A 17,269-nucleotide genomic window follows, 5' to 3' on the forward strand; every position below is an offset into this window, starting at 1 on the left:
TGATAGTTGCAGTCGTGAGTGAACAAGCGCCGTACAATCACTTTAAAAAAATTGAATAAATACGGGACTTACATAAAAAAATTAATTTTTTAATAATAGATCTCACTCTTTTTTAAAGTTACTGTACAATATTTATGCAATTTACGATTGTATATAGTATTACACTATCGATATATTTGGAGTGAGTGAATTTGAGGAGGCAGATTCAGATAATCCATGCTCTAGGCAGATTTAAGAGGTGAGATGAAAATTTTATATTTTATTTAAGAATTTAAAATATTATGTTTTAATATTATTATTATTTTAAGATTTGAAAAAAATGAATTGAGATTTAAAAAAATTAAATTATTTATTATATTTTATATAAAAATTTAAAAAATATATAATAATAAGATAAGATAAAAATTTTATGTCTCATCCCATCCAAACCTGCCATAATCAATAAATACGAGGATTGAGTAGTTCAATTAGTACGTCCTCTGCCTGTAATAATAAATAAGACAATTAATGAGCGATCGTATTCTTTGCAGTTGCGTCCCATTTTTGTAATAATAAAAGGAAGAAAGAAATCTTATTATCCAATCATCACATTCATTATTTAAAAAAAAAAATTGTACATTTTAAAAAAGAGATGACAATATATATATTGAAAATTACCTTTTGGGAATCTCTCTTATAAAACCTATATTTTTTTTTATTAATTTTGATTATTTTTTATAAAAATATTATTGACTTGATTTGATTTAGAAAATAATTTAATTTTAAAATTTTTATATAAATTATAATTTATCATATTAAATAATATACTAATTTACAATTACGATTACTCATTTATAAATAAAAAAATGCAAATAAATTTTCACCTAAAGCATATAAATGTTGTTGACTTGTTCTAGAGACATAACTTTCAAATCTAACTCGAAGTAGGACCAGAACAGGCCTAAATGTGATAGCTAATAGACCAATCATTATATTTAATTATTCTCTCTCCTCAATTATTTGGTCAGAAAAATCATATAAAATGGGTTGGTTCAGCAAAATACTTGCATTATTGAAAGAAATTAATTAGAAATCATTTGTTTTGCATTCACTCTCCATTGTTTAAACTCTCAACCTTTTACAGTTTCACCGTATTTAAATTAAAACCATATAAATTTTATATCCCTCTGACTATATTCTTTACAACTTTTTTCATGTGTAAATCTTTTACTTTCTCTTTGATTTAAACATAATTATTTAAACAAAAATTCAAAAGTACTTCGTCCCAATTTATTTTTCTGTTTGAATAGTGAGATGAGATGATATAATTTTAGATAAAAATTAAATAAAATATTATTTTTAATATTTTAAAATTTGAAAATATTAAATTATTTATTATATTTTATATAAAAATTTAAAAAATTATAATAATAAAATAAGATAAAATTAAACTATTTATATATAGACCTATATTTGAAGATAAATCTTACACAAACATCTTAAGAAAATAAATATGATTTTGGGAAACGTGAAAGTTGCTTCCTAATTAATTTAATAAAGAGCAAACGTGACCCCCATAAACTAATAATTCACGTGAATTTTTTTAATTAATTCCATATATATTTATATATGTCTAAAGCCAAAAAGAGATCCATAACGTGACGTATTATGAAGGAAGCCATCAAAGTCAAAAAGTCCAACATCCTACGCGCAGTAACAGATTGAAATTACAGAACGCAGAAGAGGAAAAAACAGAGAAAAGTTGCCAAGCTTTTCCAAGTCCAACCCCCAACTTTTCCCATTTCTTTTCCCAGGAATTAAATAAATCCATTCGTCTCTCTGATTCATTGGTTTTTTTTCCCTTTTTGGGTTTGGTTTTGTTTTCTTGTCTTGCTCTGCAATTTCCTGATTTTCATCCATTCTTTCCTCTCCTTACGATCCTATTTAAGTTCCTTCTCAAATGTTTTGTGCTTTCTTTCTGAAATTTTCGGTCGTTCTATTCTCTTCGTGTTTACATTCCAATCGACAAAAATCTTGATGGTTAAAGACAGCAATTTTCGCAGCATTATACGTGCAAAAATACTACCATTTTCTCCTGCAGTTTCATATTTTTAGGGGATTATTCAAATTCCCGGTTCTCCTGAACTCTGCTTTAATGTTTTGTTCGTCAATGAAGAACCCTCAAGTCCCACATTTACCCAAATAATCTCTCTTTTATCCGTAATAATTCTAAACAATTTCCTTTTGATCTTACATATATTAAAAGAATGAAGCTTTTGGTGCGTGTTATCGAGGCTCGGAATTTACCGGCAACGGATCTGAACGGGTTAAGCGATCCGTACGTGAGGTTGCAGCTGGGGAAACAGAAGGCGAGGACCAAAGTGGTGAAAAAGAGCTTGGATCCCCAGTGGGACGAGGAATTCGGGTTCCGGGTCGACGACTTGAATGAGGAGCTACTCGTCTCTGTTTTGGACGAGGACAAGTACTTCAACGACGACTTTGTCGGGCAGCTCAAGGTGCCGGTGTCCCGGGTCTTTGATTCGGACGACCAGTCGCTTGGTCCTGCTTGGTACTCTCTGCAACGAAAGAATAAGAAGTCAAAGAACAAGGACTGTGGTAATCTTCGATTTCTTTTTGTTCATTGCGGTCTTTAAGTTTTTGATGTCTTCTTGTAAGTAAGTTGCTATGCTGCTTGTTTCAAGTCTGCAATTCGCCCTTTGTGGTAATGCTGTTTTTTATATTTGTTTAATTCTGTAGCTATTGACTGCTTAAGTTTTCTCTTTCTTTTAAATTGCAATGCTTTTAGGTTTTAAAGGCAGCAGTTGGGTATTTGTCGAATTATGAGCTTTCTTTATGTACTTTGCTGTTTTGGTTGAGAAAAATTTAATTGCATCACTTATTTACAATAGCCAGGCCAAAGTGTTTTTGTGAAAAGGATAATCTGCTTCTGTGTTTTGAGTTCAGAATTGGATTGCACCACTTAATTTTCGGTAATTCTTTTGTTAAAATGAAATTTAGTTCCATGGTCTGGAGTTAAGATTCAAATCCTAACATGGTTGAAGTAGTCTCTTAGGTATTCTTTAACTCATTCGAGGAAAGTGTAATTGTCATGCTATTTTCCTGCAGGAGAAATTCTTCTCACAATATATTTCTCTCAAAATAATTCATTCTTGGATTACAACGGTTATGGTGATCATGGGTCACAAGTGAGAAAGCATGCAGATGAAACAATTGATTCACCTTCGAGGTCTTTCAGTGGTCCTCTGGACTCACCTTCTTCAGTGAGACTAGAAGAAGTTGCATCCTCTAAGGAAGATAAGTCTGGTGCACAGAAGACCTTTGCTGGCCGAATAGCTCAGATGTTCAATAAACATTCAGGTGCAGCTTCTTCGTCCACCTCCAGTAGAACCATTGACATGTTGGAGCCATCTGAAACGTCTGGATCTGAGGTTTATGAGAACAAGTCCGATGATCAGCCTTCTTCTGATACATTTGAAGAATTGATGAAGATGATGGAGTCAAAGGATCAAGATATTGAAATTCCAAACAATTTACCTGGAGGAGTGGTTCTTGACCAATTGTATCAGATTGCACCTGCAGACCTGAACTCTCTACTATTTTCACCTAATTCAAGTTTTTTCAAATCATTAGCAGATCTGCAGGGATCTACAGAACTGCTAATAGGGCCTTGGAAATTCGAAAATGGTGGTGATAGATTGAAAAGAGTGGTTAGTTACATTAAGGCTGCGACTAAATTAATGAAGGCTGTGAAAGCTACTGAGGAGCAAATGTATCTGAAAGCTGATGGGAATTCTTTTGCAGTTTTTTCAAGCGTGAGCACTCCTGATGTCATTTATGGGAACACTTTTAAGGTAGAAGTGCTCTACTGCCTTACACCGGGGCCTGAGCTGCCATCTGGAGAACAATCTTCCCATTTGGTAATATCGTGGCGAATGAATTTTCTACAAAGCACCATGATGAAAGGAATGATAGAAAATGGAGCCCGTCAAGGTTTAAAGGAGAGTTTTGAGCAGTATGCTGGTTTACTATCTCAGAGTGTTAAGCCTGTCGACTCTAAGGAACTTGGGTCGAATAAGGAACAGGCTTTGGCATCACTACAGGTGGAGCCCCAGTCAGATTGGAAGTTAGCTGTACGGTACTTTGCTAATTTTACGGTCCTTTCTACATTTGTTATGGGATTGTATGTGCTTGTTCACATCTGGCTGGCTACACCCGGCACAATTCAAGGGCTCGAGTTTGTTGGGCTTGACTTGCCAGATTCGATTGGTGAATTCATAGTATGTGGTGTCCTGGTTCTTCAGGGTGAACGGCTACTGAGGATGATTTCGCGCTTCATGCGGGCCAGAGTGCAAAAAGGTAATATCACCTGGACAGTTGCCCTTTTTTATTAGTGACAAACCTAGCAAAAAAAAAAAAGAAGATGAAGAAAAGAATATCACACCTCTCCAGCTGAGTCTCTGAGGTGTCTATAATCAGTCTATATTGTCAGTGGTACTAAAAATGCCATAAGTAAATATTTGAAGCAGAGAGCTGAACGCTCTATTTTTTTTTCTCTTTCAATTACTGCTCTCACTGTTTCTGCATTTTCTGTTTCTTGCATTTTAGCATTTGGAGGACTCTTCTATGTCTCAACTGCCTACAGACCTTATTGCCTTGAATCTGTATCTCTCTTGTTTTGAATATGACTTATTTTCTTTGTGTATCCAAATTAAAGGCAGTGATCATGGAATCAAAGCACAAGGAGACGGCTGGTTGGTAACTGTTGCCTTGATTGAAGGAAATAATTTGGCAGCCGTTGATTCAAGTGGGTCCTCTGACCCATATGTTGTGTTTACTTGTAATGGGAAAACTAGAACCAGCTCAATCAAGTTCCAGAAATCTGATCCTCAATGGAATGGTGAATATTATTTTCTTCTGCATCATTGTTCTGTTTATATCGTTAGCTCTTATGTTCTGTTACAGTGTGGATCTTACAGTAGTTGGATAATCTTTATCTAAATATATTCTGAATCTGAATTTTCACCTGGTTGTTTTTCTTCTTGTGACCTTGTTGCTTTTTGCAGAAATATTTGAATTTGATGCAATGGATGAGCCTCCTTCTGTACTGGACGTGGAAGTTTATGATTTTGATGGACCTTTTGACGAAGCTACATCTCTGGGAAATGCTGAAATAAACTTTCTGAAAACTAATATATCAGCTCTAGCTGATGTGTGGATTCCCCTTCAAGGAAAGTTAGCTCAGGCATGCCAGTCCAAGCTTCACTTAAGAATTTTCTTGGACAATACTAGAGGTGTGAATGTTGTTAAAGAGTACCTAAGTAAGATGGAGAAAGAGGTGGGGAAGAAGGTACGTGTCAATTTGGCTTTGGGAATCCACATTGCTATGTGCATATTTTGGGTGTTTTTTAAGCGTTGCACTTGGCTTGCCTACTTCTATTACTAATTTCAACTGAAACTTTTGTAGATAAATGTACGGTCTCCTCAAACAAATTCAGCCTTTCAAAAACTCTTTGCGCTTCCACCAGAGGAGTTTCTCATTAATGACTTTACCTGTCACCTCAAACGGAAAATGCCTCTGCAGGTGCTGTTGCCATGATCGAATCATGCTGAAAAGTTTAAGATTACACACTTCTTTTAAACCATTTTAATCTTTGAGCTGTAGCTGGAAAAATTAAATGTTGCCATCTTGCCTTTCTTGAGTTTAACTGATGCAGGCTTCCAAAGTTATATCTCATCAACTTGCAGTTGTTTCTGTGCAGGGTCGCCTATTTCTATCAGCAAGAATAATTGGGTTTCATACAAATTTATTTGGACACAAGACAAAGTTCTTTTTCCTTTGGGAGGATATAGAAGATATCCAAGTTGTTGCACCTACTCTGTCATCAATGGGGAGTCCAATTGTTGTCATGACTCTCCGGCCAGGCAGAGGTATGGATGCCAGGCATGGGGCAAAGACGCAAGATGAAGAAGGCAGGCTGAAGTTCCATTTTCAGTCCTTTGTGTCCTTCAATGTAGCACATAGGTAACTAAATAAAAGAGCATCTTATAATGGAACATGCTCACTTCTTTAAGCTAAAGTGAAGTTCTCCAATTACATTTTTCCTCAGCTCTATCATTTTATTTGTTAGATTATATTTATTTTGCTATCCTATTTGGCCTTTTTTGTATTGTGTTCTAGCTCCTTAATCTAGACTTCTATTAAGTGTTTTTCACTCACGCACTTCTTGATGCATGCCTGCATGACTTGACCATTCTTAATGATTTTATGCCCCATGGTTGTCGTTCATAAAAAATGCTCGAGGGTTGTCATTTTTGTGCTTCCTGTAACTTCTATCAAGTTCATTCACTTAAAGGCATGGCACTATTTTATTTTAACTTTGCGGCAGTCTTGTTAAATTTCTTTTTATTTGATCATCCAGCAGCAAATATAACTTTATTGCTTCAGAGATGGGCATTCTTGTACTTGTAATTTTTTTTTTTATAATTTCAGTTTATTTTGGATTTCTTTTTCATATATTCCTGTATGTTTCAGCACATTTTAGTTCATTCCATCTTTGTCAGTTTACTTGTACGGGTACTTTTTTCGATAGATTTTATTTTTGATTTTATTCCTGGGTGGGGTATTTCAGCTTGTGCTGAAGAGCATGTACAAAGTACTGTTATTTCAATGTAAGAAAAAAATTATGCAATTTTTTTTTTTTTAATTTTAAGAAAAAAAACTGTGATTACTCTCATTAAATCCATGTAGATCTTTTTTTTTTCAGTCAGGCCATGATGGTCTGTTCAACATCAGACTAATTTGACACTTCTGCTTGCCATTCATGTTTAATGCCTTAGTCATGAATTGACTCATTCTATGGCCATCTTGTCCTTATGTACTTCAATTCTCTACTAGAGCTTGCTTCAACTTATACTCAGCCGACATAAATTCCATTGCATTCAATGGGCATATTGTTTGATCTGCTTAGTTTAGCAACCACATCTTACTTTATAATGTTGGACATCTACACTAAAATTAGATACTAGAAGATGTATATTTAAAACAGTCCGCACCCATTTTCTCTTTTCAGAATCGTCTTTCTGTCATAGCCCAAGTCATGCTTAGACTGTATTGATGATCTCCTTTCATTGTCTTGACATGCTGAAGAAGGCTTAACTTATTGATGCGTGCTTAATTAGTAAGTGAATAGCGTCTGAAGATAAAAAGGAAAAAGAATATTAGAAGGATTCAATCTCTGATTTTGATTTGAAGTATTTGATGGTACTCAATAGGACAATAATGGCTTTATGGAAAGCTAGATCCTTGAGCCCTGAGCAGAAGGTGCAAATAGTAGAAGAAGAATCTGAAGCCAAAAACCTCCAAACTGAAGAGAGTGGGTCCTTCTTGGGCCTTGATGATGTCAGCATGTCTGAGGTTTATTCTTCTGCTCTATCTGTCCCTGTAAGCTCTCTCTCTAGTTATATGTTTGTAAATATTTTATAAAGATGCAGTCAAATGTGTGGTTCTTAGGAATAAATCTCTTCTTATTTTGCTTTTCCACTAATGCCCATGCTGCGCCTCAGAAAATGAAGGTCCCTCAATTTCCATCTAGAGATTACGTGTTTGTGTGTGTGAGCAGATATGTGTGCAGGAGCATGAGTGCACACAACCCAACCCCTGCATATCCCTTTTTTTTTTTTTGTTCTTTTTCTTAAAAAATCTAGTCTTAAATACTGTACATCTTCCCTTAATGTCTGACCATCAAGTTTGTTTGTTGGTGATTTTAGGCGAGTTTCTTTGTGGAGGTATTCAGTGGGGGTATTCTGGACCGTAGAGTAATGGAGAGGGCTGGTTGTCTTAACTACTCTTACACCCCATGGGAATTGGAAAAAGGTGATATCTACGAGAGGCAAATACATTACATATTTGATAAACGTATTTCCCGTTATAGAGGAGAGGTGACAAGTACTCAGCAAAGGTCCCCTCTTTCTGATAAAAAAGGATGGCTTGTTGAAGAGGTTATGACACTCCATGGAGTTCCACTTGGTGACTATTTCAATGTATGGCATATGAGTGCTTGAATGTAAATTTGCTGCAGTGTCTCCCGTTCATCTTAATTTTACCTTCCATTCTTGGGTAGGCGATATTGACCTGTCTCTTTTCTTATCTTTCAGCTTCATCTTAGATACCAAATTGAGGATTTACCCTCCAAAACAAAGGAGGGGTGTAATGTACGGGTGTTCTTTGGAATTGCATGGCTGAAAAGCACTAGACATCAGAAAAGGATTTCAAAGAACATCCTGAATAATCTGCAAGATCGCATGAAGGTGATCTTCAGTGAAGTTGAGAAGGAGTTTGCAGCAAGATAGTGTATGGATTAACTGCATATTGTATTTCAAGATATAGGTTTTGATTGCAGAGGGCCGATGGAATTTTACTTTTATATGGAACTTTAAGATTTGGACAGGGGTTGATTGCATCCCTTCCATTCTCGTCGAGATTGATGCTCATTATCGGAACCGGGTGAAGATGGCAGCAAGTTTTGAGAACATGGATTAATTGGGGTTATTTTTCATTTGACCTCTGATAGGGTAGATATCTGACCGAAGCTCCTTTGGAGATAACCGGTTTGTAAGCTGATTGGCAGAAGAATTTCAAATGATGTCCAAATGTTGTTAATAAAGAAGTAGGGGTTGGGATTAGTAGCATGTGGGATTTGTAGTCATACTAGTTATAGGAATATTTTTTGAAGCCTCTTGTACATACAAATGTTGTTTTGAAGTAGTGTAGAAGCTTTGACATGCTGTGATGCCATTTTAACAATGTGCAGAAATTATCTTGTGGATTAATACTAGATAGATGTTTGATGTTTGTTTCATGTGGAAATCTGAAGAGCTTTGCTGTTGGTACGGCTCTAGTCAGATTTGAAGTTTGAACCCCACCCTTCCCCCTTTTTGGCAAATGGCAATGGATAGAAAGAAGCATCCGTTATCCCAACTATCTAACTCTCTACAAGTCCTGTCTGTCTGTTTGGCAAGCTAGAATTTAACCTCTCTCTCTCTCTCTCTCTCTCTCTCATGCTTAATGTACCGTCGAACAAAATATATGGAATACTTCCAAGTACAAATTTAAGGGAATAAAAAATAAACTAAAAGAAGGGCAGATCTTTGGCAAATCACATAGAACTCAAAAGGTTGTATAAACTATAGAGTGACGTGATTCTTTATCCTTCTTCTATTTTCCCCCCCTTTTAAAAAGAGAAATGCTTTAAGAATAAAAGGGTTCTAAAAAATCTAACTAACGTGATTTGATACAAGTATTTTTTTTGCAAATCGCTTGAGATATGATATTTGTAGTTATAGAATGTATAAACGTTGTCTATTAATATTTCAAAAAATGAATAAATATGAGATCTACATAAAAAAAAAAAATAATAGACATCATTTTTTTTTCAAAATAAGTGTGCGATATTTGCATAACATATTATTGTATCGAGTATTACTCATTATTTTTATTGATTCAAACATGGATTGGTTCCAATTTATTAAATCTATTGGACATTTTTTTTTATTTAATCTTGATCTGTTATGCATCTCTTACATTTATGTTTGCACCCGGCCGCTTGCTCTTTTATTCTTTATTATTATGAAATAGTAATGTCATATATAGTTTAAAGTAAAAGTCATGCGTATTCTCTAAAAAATTAAATCAGTTATTAAAATTTTTTTATATATAAATATCATATTTATTCAATTTAAAAAAAGAAAAAGAAAAAGTATTAAAACTTGCAACGAAAAATATGATTTCTCATGTCAAATCCGATGATTATTAACGAAAAGTGGCATAAAATAACACCAGGTGTCGCCGAATAACTGGGTTTAGTTTTTGCCCTCCAAATATTAGAGCCAATGACGCTGCTGCTCTCTCCTGCCCTCTCTCTCCTAATTCCCTAGTCCAGAGGAGCCCGTAGCTGCAGAAACCCTAATTTTTTTTTTAATTTTTTTTTAAAATTTATTTCTTGCGATATTTTGGCTTTACCCTCTGTGACTTTCGTATCACCAATCATCATCGTGTTGATGCTAAGCTTTCTTATTTTGTTTTTTAAGCTTAGGGTTTTTGCAAAGCATATGCAAAATCGAAGCTTTGGGGTTGGGTTTCGTAGTGAATTAGGTGCTGCTGGATCTCTGGGTTGCGTTTTGTAGTTAGTTTTCGCTGTTAATTCTAAAATTGCATCTTAGCTGAGCTCGCTTTCATGCTGTTTTTTTTATTATTAATCGAGTGTCTGATTAAGGAAAAAGATAAGAAAAAGAAATGTATGGAAGAGCTGGTCTTGATCGATTCAAGAAAGCTCAATCCTTGGAACCATTCTCGGTGACTCTCAACAGTTCCGCTTCCAAACCCAATACCCACTTGGCCCCTAACCCTAAGGCCTCACTTTCAAACCTCACCGCGCAGCAGCACCAACAACCTCATGTTTCTCAAGAGGTGGGGCAGACGCAACAGCTAACTCAGGTGGGAGGAGGCCAATCGACTTGGCAACCACCCGACTGGGCCATTGAGCCTCGTCCGGGAGTCTATTACCTCGATGTTTTGAAGGATGGAGAGGTTCTTGATAGGATTAATCTAGATAGGCGGCGGCATATCTTTGGTAGGCAGTTTCATACTTGTGATTTCGTTCTTGATCACCAGTCGGTTTCACGCCAGCACGCGGCTGTCATTCCTCATAAGAATGGAAGGTTAGACATCTTTTCTCAATCCTCACTTTGACATGATTTTCTATTGTACTTGTTATATCCGTTCTTCGGATAAATAATGTTCTCTGAAATGATGTTAAAATAGAATATTAGAGACTCCACAGAAGAGTTTTTAAAATCTTTTTTGCCATTTTAGCATTCAACTGAATGATATATAATGAATTTTTGAAAACTGAGGATGGGATAATAAATTCAAATACCATTAAATATGAACCATTTAATCTAGAATAATGGCTAGGATGATTTATTTTAGGTAATAAGGGGAATCTTAAGCTGAACCATACTATATGATATATTTGATGATTACAAGCAAAAATTTGCTTGGAAAGATTGTGGGATTGGCTTGCTTATTCGGTGGATGGCAAGTTAATTGGTGCAGCTGCAATTTAGTTTCATTTGTATACTAGTTCATCAATTAAAAAATCATAATCTGCTTGAGAAAGAACAAATATTAGCTCAGCATAAAAGCAATGTTTATCATATGAGGTTCTGGTTCAATCTTATTGAGTTTTCGCTTGTTGTTCCAGTGGTCCATTTGTTGTTCTGAGGTAAAATAATATGTTGTTACCCTCTATGACGGCAGGAGCACATGAGATTTATACTTGTACAGACATGAATATTGCTTGTTAGTTGTTGAACATGATTCGGTGTTGTGGAGTTTGGAAGTTCTTTCCATGCATTTGTGGCATCATTTTATCTGTTATCTTTTCTACAGCATATATGTACTTGATTTGGGATCTGCTCACGGTACATTTGTTGCAAATGAGCGCTTAACTAAAGATAGTCCTATGGAGCTTGAAGTGGGGCAGTCTTTGCGGTTTGCTGCATCAACAAGAACATATATCTTGAGAAAGAATGAAGCGGCTCTTTTTCCTCGGCCTCCTCTGCCTACAGAGATTAATTTACCGCCGCCTCCTGATCCATCTGATGAAGAAGCTGTAGTGGCTTATAACACACTTCTGAATCGTTATGGTCTGAGCAAGCCTGGCCTACTGTCTAAATCCATTGAATCTGATGGCTCAGAAGCGGGAAGAGATGACAGGCAGCAATTAGAGAGGCCTAGTAAGAGAAAAAAGAAGCTAAGAGTGGCTTTCCGGGATCAAGTTGGGGGAGAGTTGGTTGAAGTCGTTGGGGTTTCTGATGGTGCAGATGTCGAAACTGAACCTGGTCCAGTAGGCATGAAAGAAGGAAGTCTTGTTGGAAAATACGAGTCCCTTGTACAGTCTACAGTAATTCCCAAAGGAAAGCCACAGTCCTCTGTGAAGGAGGACAATACTTCCCAGAAAGGGGTGACTCATAAGCTACAGGAAGTCTTGAATAAGGTCAAAACCACTTCAAAAAGTGGGATTTATGATGATCTCTATGGGGAATCATTTTCTGGAAAAGTAGGTTTTTCCTGGGCATATCCCTCTGTTAGTTCTGGTGGTAGACCGGATTCTGCTATTAAAGACATCCAAGGGAAGGCATCTAGTGGGAATTCAGGTAATGTTGATGATGACAATGATGACGATTTATTTGGTGACTAACTGATGTGAGCTGAATCGGATGTGGAAGGCTTTGTTGTTGTCCTGTTGTTGGGTTTGATAATGTGATCGAGTTTTGAGAAGCTGGATTTCCTCGAAATTATGTGAAACTGCTTGCTTCCCTTGAAAATGGGAAAATATGTTGTAATTCATCGACAAATTTTCTGCATGGCCATCCAGGCTCAATGGTTCTTAAATCTCCAAGACAGTTTATAACCAAAGGCTGGAACTCTGAACTTGTATTTTACCCAAGAGGCAGAAAGAATTGTATTTTTTGCTGTTTTCTGCTTATTCCTTTGGTCATGCTTAAACCTGTAGTAATGTGCTTTTATTGGTCTAACAACAAGGAAGCTCATGATGATAGGTTGCATATGATGGGCAACCAAAGGTACTTCCCCTCGACCATAACAGAAGGTGAAAACAGAAAACATAAGTCAGCTGGAATTGCCATGAATGATCATTCATAGATGCTTAGCACGTATTATATTTTCCACGGTGTCCAAACAAAATGTCACAGGAATGCCAAGGTTTAGTGTGCTTTGATCACTTCTTGCAAACTTCAAATGCACTGTCACATTTGTTTCATTTTTGTGTCCTTATGGGGATTAGTGTATAATTTTTGTGTGTTGCAATTGTTAGATAGTTAGTGACGAGATTAGTGTCTTTAAGTTGTCCTTATGTAGTAGGTCGACAGGTGATTCTTAACACATTGTGTGGGCTTGAGTCTTGACTATGTAAAAGAGACTATATCTCATACAATTGCTTTGGTATTCTATACCTACTAGAAGTGTTTCGCTGTTTCCCTATCTTCATATCCAACATTCTTTTGGTTCCAGTCGGCCATGAGATTAAGGTGATTAGGTGAGCAATCCGATTTGTCTAGATCATTTTTTTTAAACAGTTGACCATCAATTTTCTAATCTTCTAGCAGAAAAAAAAAGATGTTCTTCTTCGTGTTGAATTTATTATTCTTAATTGTATCGATTGATGTGATGTATTTTAAATAAAAAAATCACTTAAATTACTCTACATCAGCCGCAGGACAAGGGATGAAAATCCTAGATCTAGAATTTCTCTCTCTCTTGGTATGGTGCAAGGGAAGTATTAGTAGCCTTTGGTTTTCTTTGTAGGTTGGAAGTGAGTATCAACGAAAAGTATATCTATTCCAATTACTGCATGATCACGACACATCTTAAATCCGCAGCCGAAGACCAACTTTATGGGCTCCTAAAAGTTGAAACAGAGCCGATTCAATTGAATTTGAGCCTCTGGCTTAGAATCTGGGCACGCCCCTTGGTTTTGCATTTGAGCTGTCATATCCTAGAGCTAGCCTGATGTGATAACAGGTACAAGTACCCCACCCGGATTAAAAAAAAAACTAGGATGCAAGCAACAGCATCGGTGATTGGTTGGTGCAGGAAAGAAGAGGCATGCAGTTGGATGCAAGCAGGTTGGCTTTTCCGAATCGAAGGATGGCTTCATTTTTGCATGGTGGCCACAGCACGGTTATATTCATATATTAGAGAAAGCAACAAGTGATTTATGCTAATGATTTCAATGATGTTGTGCTAATGATCTCAATGATCATCATGATTATCCCTTTCTTTTTCTTTTATTGATGTTATTTTTGTAAACAATAAAATTAGAAATTTTAGGAAAATAAAGTACTCGAAATTCTTACAGACCAGACTTGATGGAGGATCAAGGCTTAATCGTGAAGTTTAATGCAAGATTGATATATGGTGCATGGTGATCATAATATCATAAAAGGTTAATCATGTGAATTAGCAAAACATGATCATGTATTGAGAATGGGATCCCAGAGAGAGAAGTTCTATATGTAAATCTCAAAGGAACTAATTAATCACATTCTAGAGTACATGATGTATTACAAAATGACTAATCAAGGTCGCAATTACCATTAATCGAAACCATTATAAAGTCCAGTTATATATAGTACTTAAGAAACCAATATGAATCTAACACTCACTACAAGAAATTTGACATTTTTCCATGAGTTTTTTTTTTTTTTTTTCAAAATATACTATCAAGGAAAATACTTAGTTGAGGACACAAAAATTATCCGTGAAAAAAAGACGAGCCTTTTGCAATGATATCACGTGGGCGAGCAAAAATTTGTAAGAAAAGAAATAGTTGGATATAAAAATTAGAGATTTTTTTTTTGTAAAAATTTTAAACATAAGTTTTGGATTTTAGCATATCACTTAAAAATATGTATTTTTTTTATATTTTTTTTATTTTCATATTTCATATATCCTCTATTAATGATTTTGTGATGGATCTGTGTAGCTTTAAATGGTGGAGCTTACTATTAGACTGATGGTTTATTAAACTTCTTGCGAGTTCATCAGGTGCAGGGTATCTGTTTCTCATTTGGGTTTTGCGATTTTTGGTTAGTTTTTTTTAATCCTCTCTGTATTCATTTTCTAATTCTGCCTGTAATGTTATTTGATCGAGCATAGGTACTTGAATCTTCGTACGAAATCAACTTATATTTTCTAGGTTTATTTAAAAAAAGATGCCAAGAAAATGAAACCGGTCTAGACATTGAATCTTGTTGAAATGCTATATTTGCTTTTGATGGGCTTTTTCGTAGTTCTGTTTCTTATATTCCCCACGGATTACAACTATTTTGGTGTTATGCATATTCTGAATCTGTGGTTCCTCAGGCATGTAAATGTAAATTAGAAACTTCCACTACCTAAATATTATTTGTTTGGCACAAACAATACATACTAAATCGGAAGTTCCTTTATGAAGGAAAATATACCCCTTGAAGAACTTACTGGATAGGTTGAATGGATTTGTGGTTAACACATAAGCAAATAGACTATATGAAAAATGCATTAATAAGAGTTTCAAAGGCATTCCTTTGTTTAGGATTGAGTTATTTTTATTAGAATGGAGAAATGGAAAGAGCCTCAGACGATGAAGGTATTGATACTTCTAATTTATGAGAACCTTACTTTCTGCAATATCTCTAAAATAAACTGTTCTGCAATAGAATTCTGGATGCATTTTCCTATGAAATCCTATATGTGCATTTTCTTTTGTCAGATTGAATCGGCCCTCCCAACTTTGGCAACACCATAATGTCCTTAGATTCCAATGAAGATGTTGTCGTCGGTGCCCTGAAGCATAGCTTGGTAAATATTTTCTTTAATATGGAGGACTGCAGAGTATTATGTACATCGAGGACTGCAGAGCTTTTTATTCCTGCTAGATGAATATTGAGGACTGCAGAGTATTATGTACATTTCATAAGGGACATATCTTTTCATCCTATCATTCGGTTTGGAGAATATTTTCTTACTCAGTAACATAAAGTTATGATAAAGCACACGCCAGGTAGGGGCTGAACCTGGACATGGCATATTGGGAGATAGAAACATTGGTGTAAACTGGAATACATCAATTTTTCTTACTTTCAAGTTTCAAGGACTCTTAGGCAAAGTGTCCCAGAAAATAGCTAAATCAGTTGGATGGAATTAGTGAACACTTGGTGGGATAGAGTTATGATCTAATTATATCTGTAAACCTTTTGTTATTTCCATTGTGCCCTGCAACCTTTGTCTCCTGCAACTTATGGTAGCTCGCTTGAGGTGAAAATGTAGCCTACGTAGGTTTGGATAGTGAGATGAGAGTTTTTGGTTTTAGATGGAAGTTTAAAATAATATTTTGTAATATTATTATTATTTTAGTATTTAAAAAAATTGAATTGAAATTTAAAAAAGTTGAATTGTTTATTATATTCTGTTTTGCTTTGCAGCCTCAAGTTTTGGTATCATGGCTTTGACTTGAACCTTATTGTATACGGTTCTTAACTTTGTGTACATTTGCTATGCGTTCAGTCGTATATGGAGAGGTCCGATTTTGGTATACAGAGTGAGTTCATGTTTATGTTGGGTAGAAGATGTAACTTTCTTTTTGTCAATTTAATAAGCAATAGAAGATGGCCATTGATATCCTCCTACTGATTCAGCATCTTATTTCAAAAGGTTTGGGCTAGTCTATTGCTGCAGTGATGGTCCTTGATAACTTCCAGTTGAGTTACTCTCTGCTACTGCATTTATTTGTGCCTTCTTAGTTGGGTTAGTCTTGCATTTCATTTCTATTTTTAAGTTTTGATTGATGTGGTTTAATTTTTGTGCCTTATTATCTGATTGCAGGAAAGGAAAGAAGATTTATTGTTATCCCTAAGTTGTAGTAGTTTTTGTTATAAAGTGTTTCTATTTGAATATTTTCATTAGTGCTAGAGCACTAAATTTTCAAGCTCTTGGGTTCTCGTTAGAAGTTTTTCTTGTGAACATGTTAGCACAATTTTAAATATTTTTTTGAGATTATTATGAGTGTGAATTTGGATATTCAGGGTTCATATACATATATATATATATATATATATATATATATATTTTAACTTTTATTAGACCATTTCTTTCGATTTTATAATTTGTTCTCAGTTATCATTTTCTTGCTTTTATAACTTTTTTTTTCTGAATCTTTAAACATTTGCTGCGAGTAATAACTTGCGGAGCATACTTTTTTTTTTCTAAAAGTAATTATTTCCCACGATAAGATTTATTCATAAATAAGAATTTCCGATGAAATGTTTTGTTGGAAATATCATTTTCCTTTGTGAAAACAAGCATTTTTCTCACGATTTACTACCAAAGACTATCATATTTTTCATGGTGAAATAATTTTTTTCCCGCGACTAATCTTGTGAGAAGGAAAATGTAGGCATTTCTCACGAGTTGGGCTTTTCATGGAGAAAAATAATTTATGTCATCAATTTTATTTCATGACGGCAATCGATCGCGAGAAAAATAGGTATTTGTTGTAGCCAGTGACTACTCTTGCACATGAGTTAGCATATTTATGACATGCAATCACAATAATCTGATCTCATGCATCCGAGAGTACTTGACGTTTGCCACTTGAACTATTGATTTGCGTAATTGTAATTGGATGTAGGTTATTAGATTTACAAC

At 35.2% G+C, this 17,269-nt stretch overlaps 2 protein-coding genes and 1 long non-coding RNA gene across 4 annotated transcripts; all 3 read left to right on the forward strand.

The window, feature by feature from the left end:
- The first annotated feature begins 1,717 nt into the window (after positions 1-1,717).
- LOC108996551 (C2 and GRAM domain-containing protein At1g03370-like) lies at positions 1,718-8,848 on the forward strand. The gene is made up of 9 exons (XM_018972494.2): positions 1,718-2,595; positions 3,106-4,356; positions 4,715-4,897; positions 5,064-5,347; positions 5,465-5,581; positions 5,760-6,022; positions 7,273-7,441; positions 7,768-8,040; positions 8,155-8,848. The coding sequence occupies exons 1-9, from the start codon at positions 2,247-2,249 to the stop codon at positions 8,347-8,349; spliced, it is 3,084 nt and encodes a 1,027-aa protein (XP_018828039.1). The 5' UTR covers positions 1,718-2,246; the 3' UTR covers positions 8,350-8,848.
- A 1,006-nt stretch (positions 8,849-9,854) lies between these two features.
- LOC108996573 (protein phosphatase 1 regulatory inhibitor subunit PPP1R8 homolog) lies at positions 9,855-12,853 on the forward strand. Its single transcript, XM_018972545.2, has 2 exons — positions 9,855-10,716; positions 11,450-12,853. The coding sequence occupies exons 1-2, from the start codon at positions 10,292-10,294 to the stop codon at positions 12,258-12,260; spliced, it is 1,236 nt and encodes a 411-aa protein (XP_018828090.1). The 5' UTR covers positions 9,855-10,291; the 3' UTR covers positions 12,261-12,853.
- Positions 12,854-14,561: 1,708 nt separating this feature from the next.
- On the forward strand, positions 14,562-16,640 carry LOC108996520. Of its 2 annotated transcripts, XR_001997021.2 has the most exons (5): positions 14,562-14,670; positions 15,336-15,424; positions 16,048-16,163; positions 16,277-16,322; positions 16,448-16,640. It is a non-coding gene; the product is annotated as an uncharacterized LOC108996520 (long non-coding RNA). The 2 variants fall into 2 exon arrangements; XR_001997020.2 differs by having other exon boundaries at positions 16,048-16,322.
- Positions 16,641-17,269: the final 629 nt, after the last annotated feature.

Source organism: Juglans regia, chromosome 3, assembly GCF_001411555.2.
Source record: "Juglans regia cultivar Chandler chromosome 3, Walnut 2.0, whole genome shotgun sequence".
NCBI classification, from domain to species: Eukaryota; Viridiplantae; Streptophyta; class Magnoliopsida; order Fagales; family Juglandaceae; genus Juglans; species Juglans regia.

Coding starts and splice junctions, on each gene's coding strand:
- LOC108996551 (XM_018972494.2), top strand. CDS start 2,247: ATGAAGCTTTTGGTGCGTGTTATCGAGGCTCGGAATTTACCGGCAACG. Junction 6,023..7,272: donor TCCTTCAATGTAGCACATAG/GTAACTAAATAA, acceptor GGTACTCAATAG/GACAATAATGGCTTTATGGA. Junction 7,442..7,767: donor CTTCTGCTCTATCTGTCCCT/GTAAGCTCTCTC, acceptor TGGTGATTTTAG/GCGAGTTTCTTTGTGGAGGT.
- LOC108996573 (XM_018972545.2), top strand. CDS start 10,292: ATGTATGGAAGAGCTGGTCTTGATCGATTCAAGAAAGCTCAATCCTTG. Junction 10,717..11,449: donor ATTCCTCATAAGAATGGAAG/GTTAGACATCTT, acceptor TCTTTTCTACAG/CATATATGTACTTGATTTGG.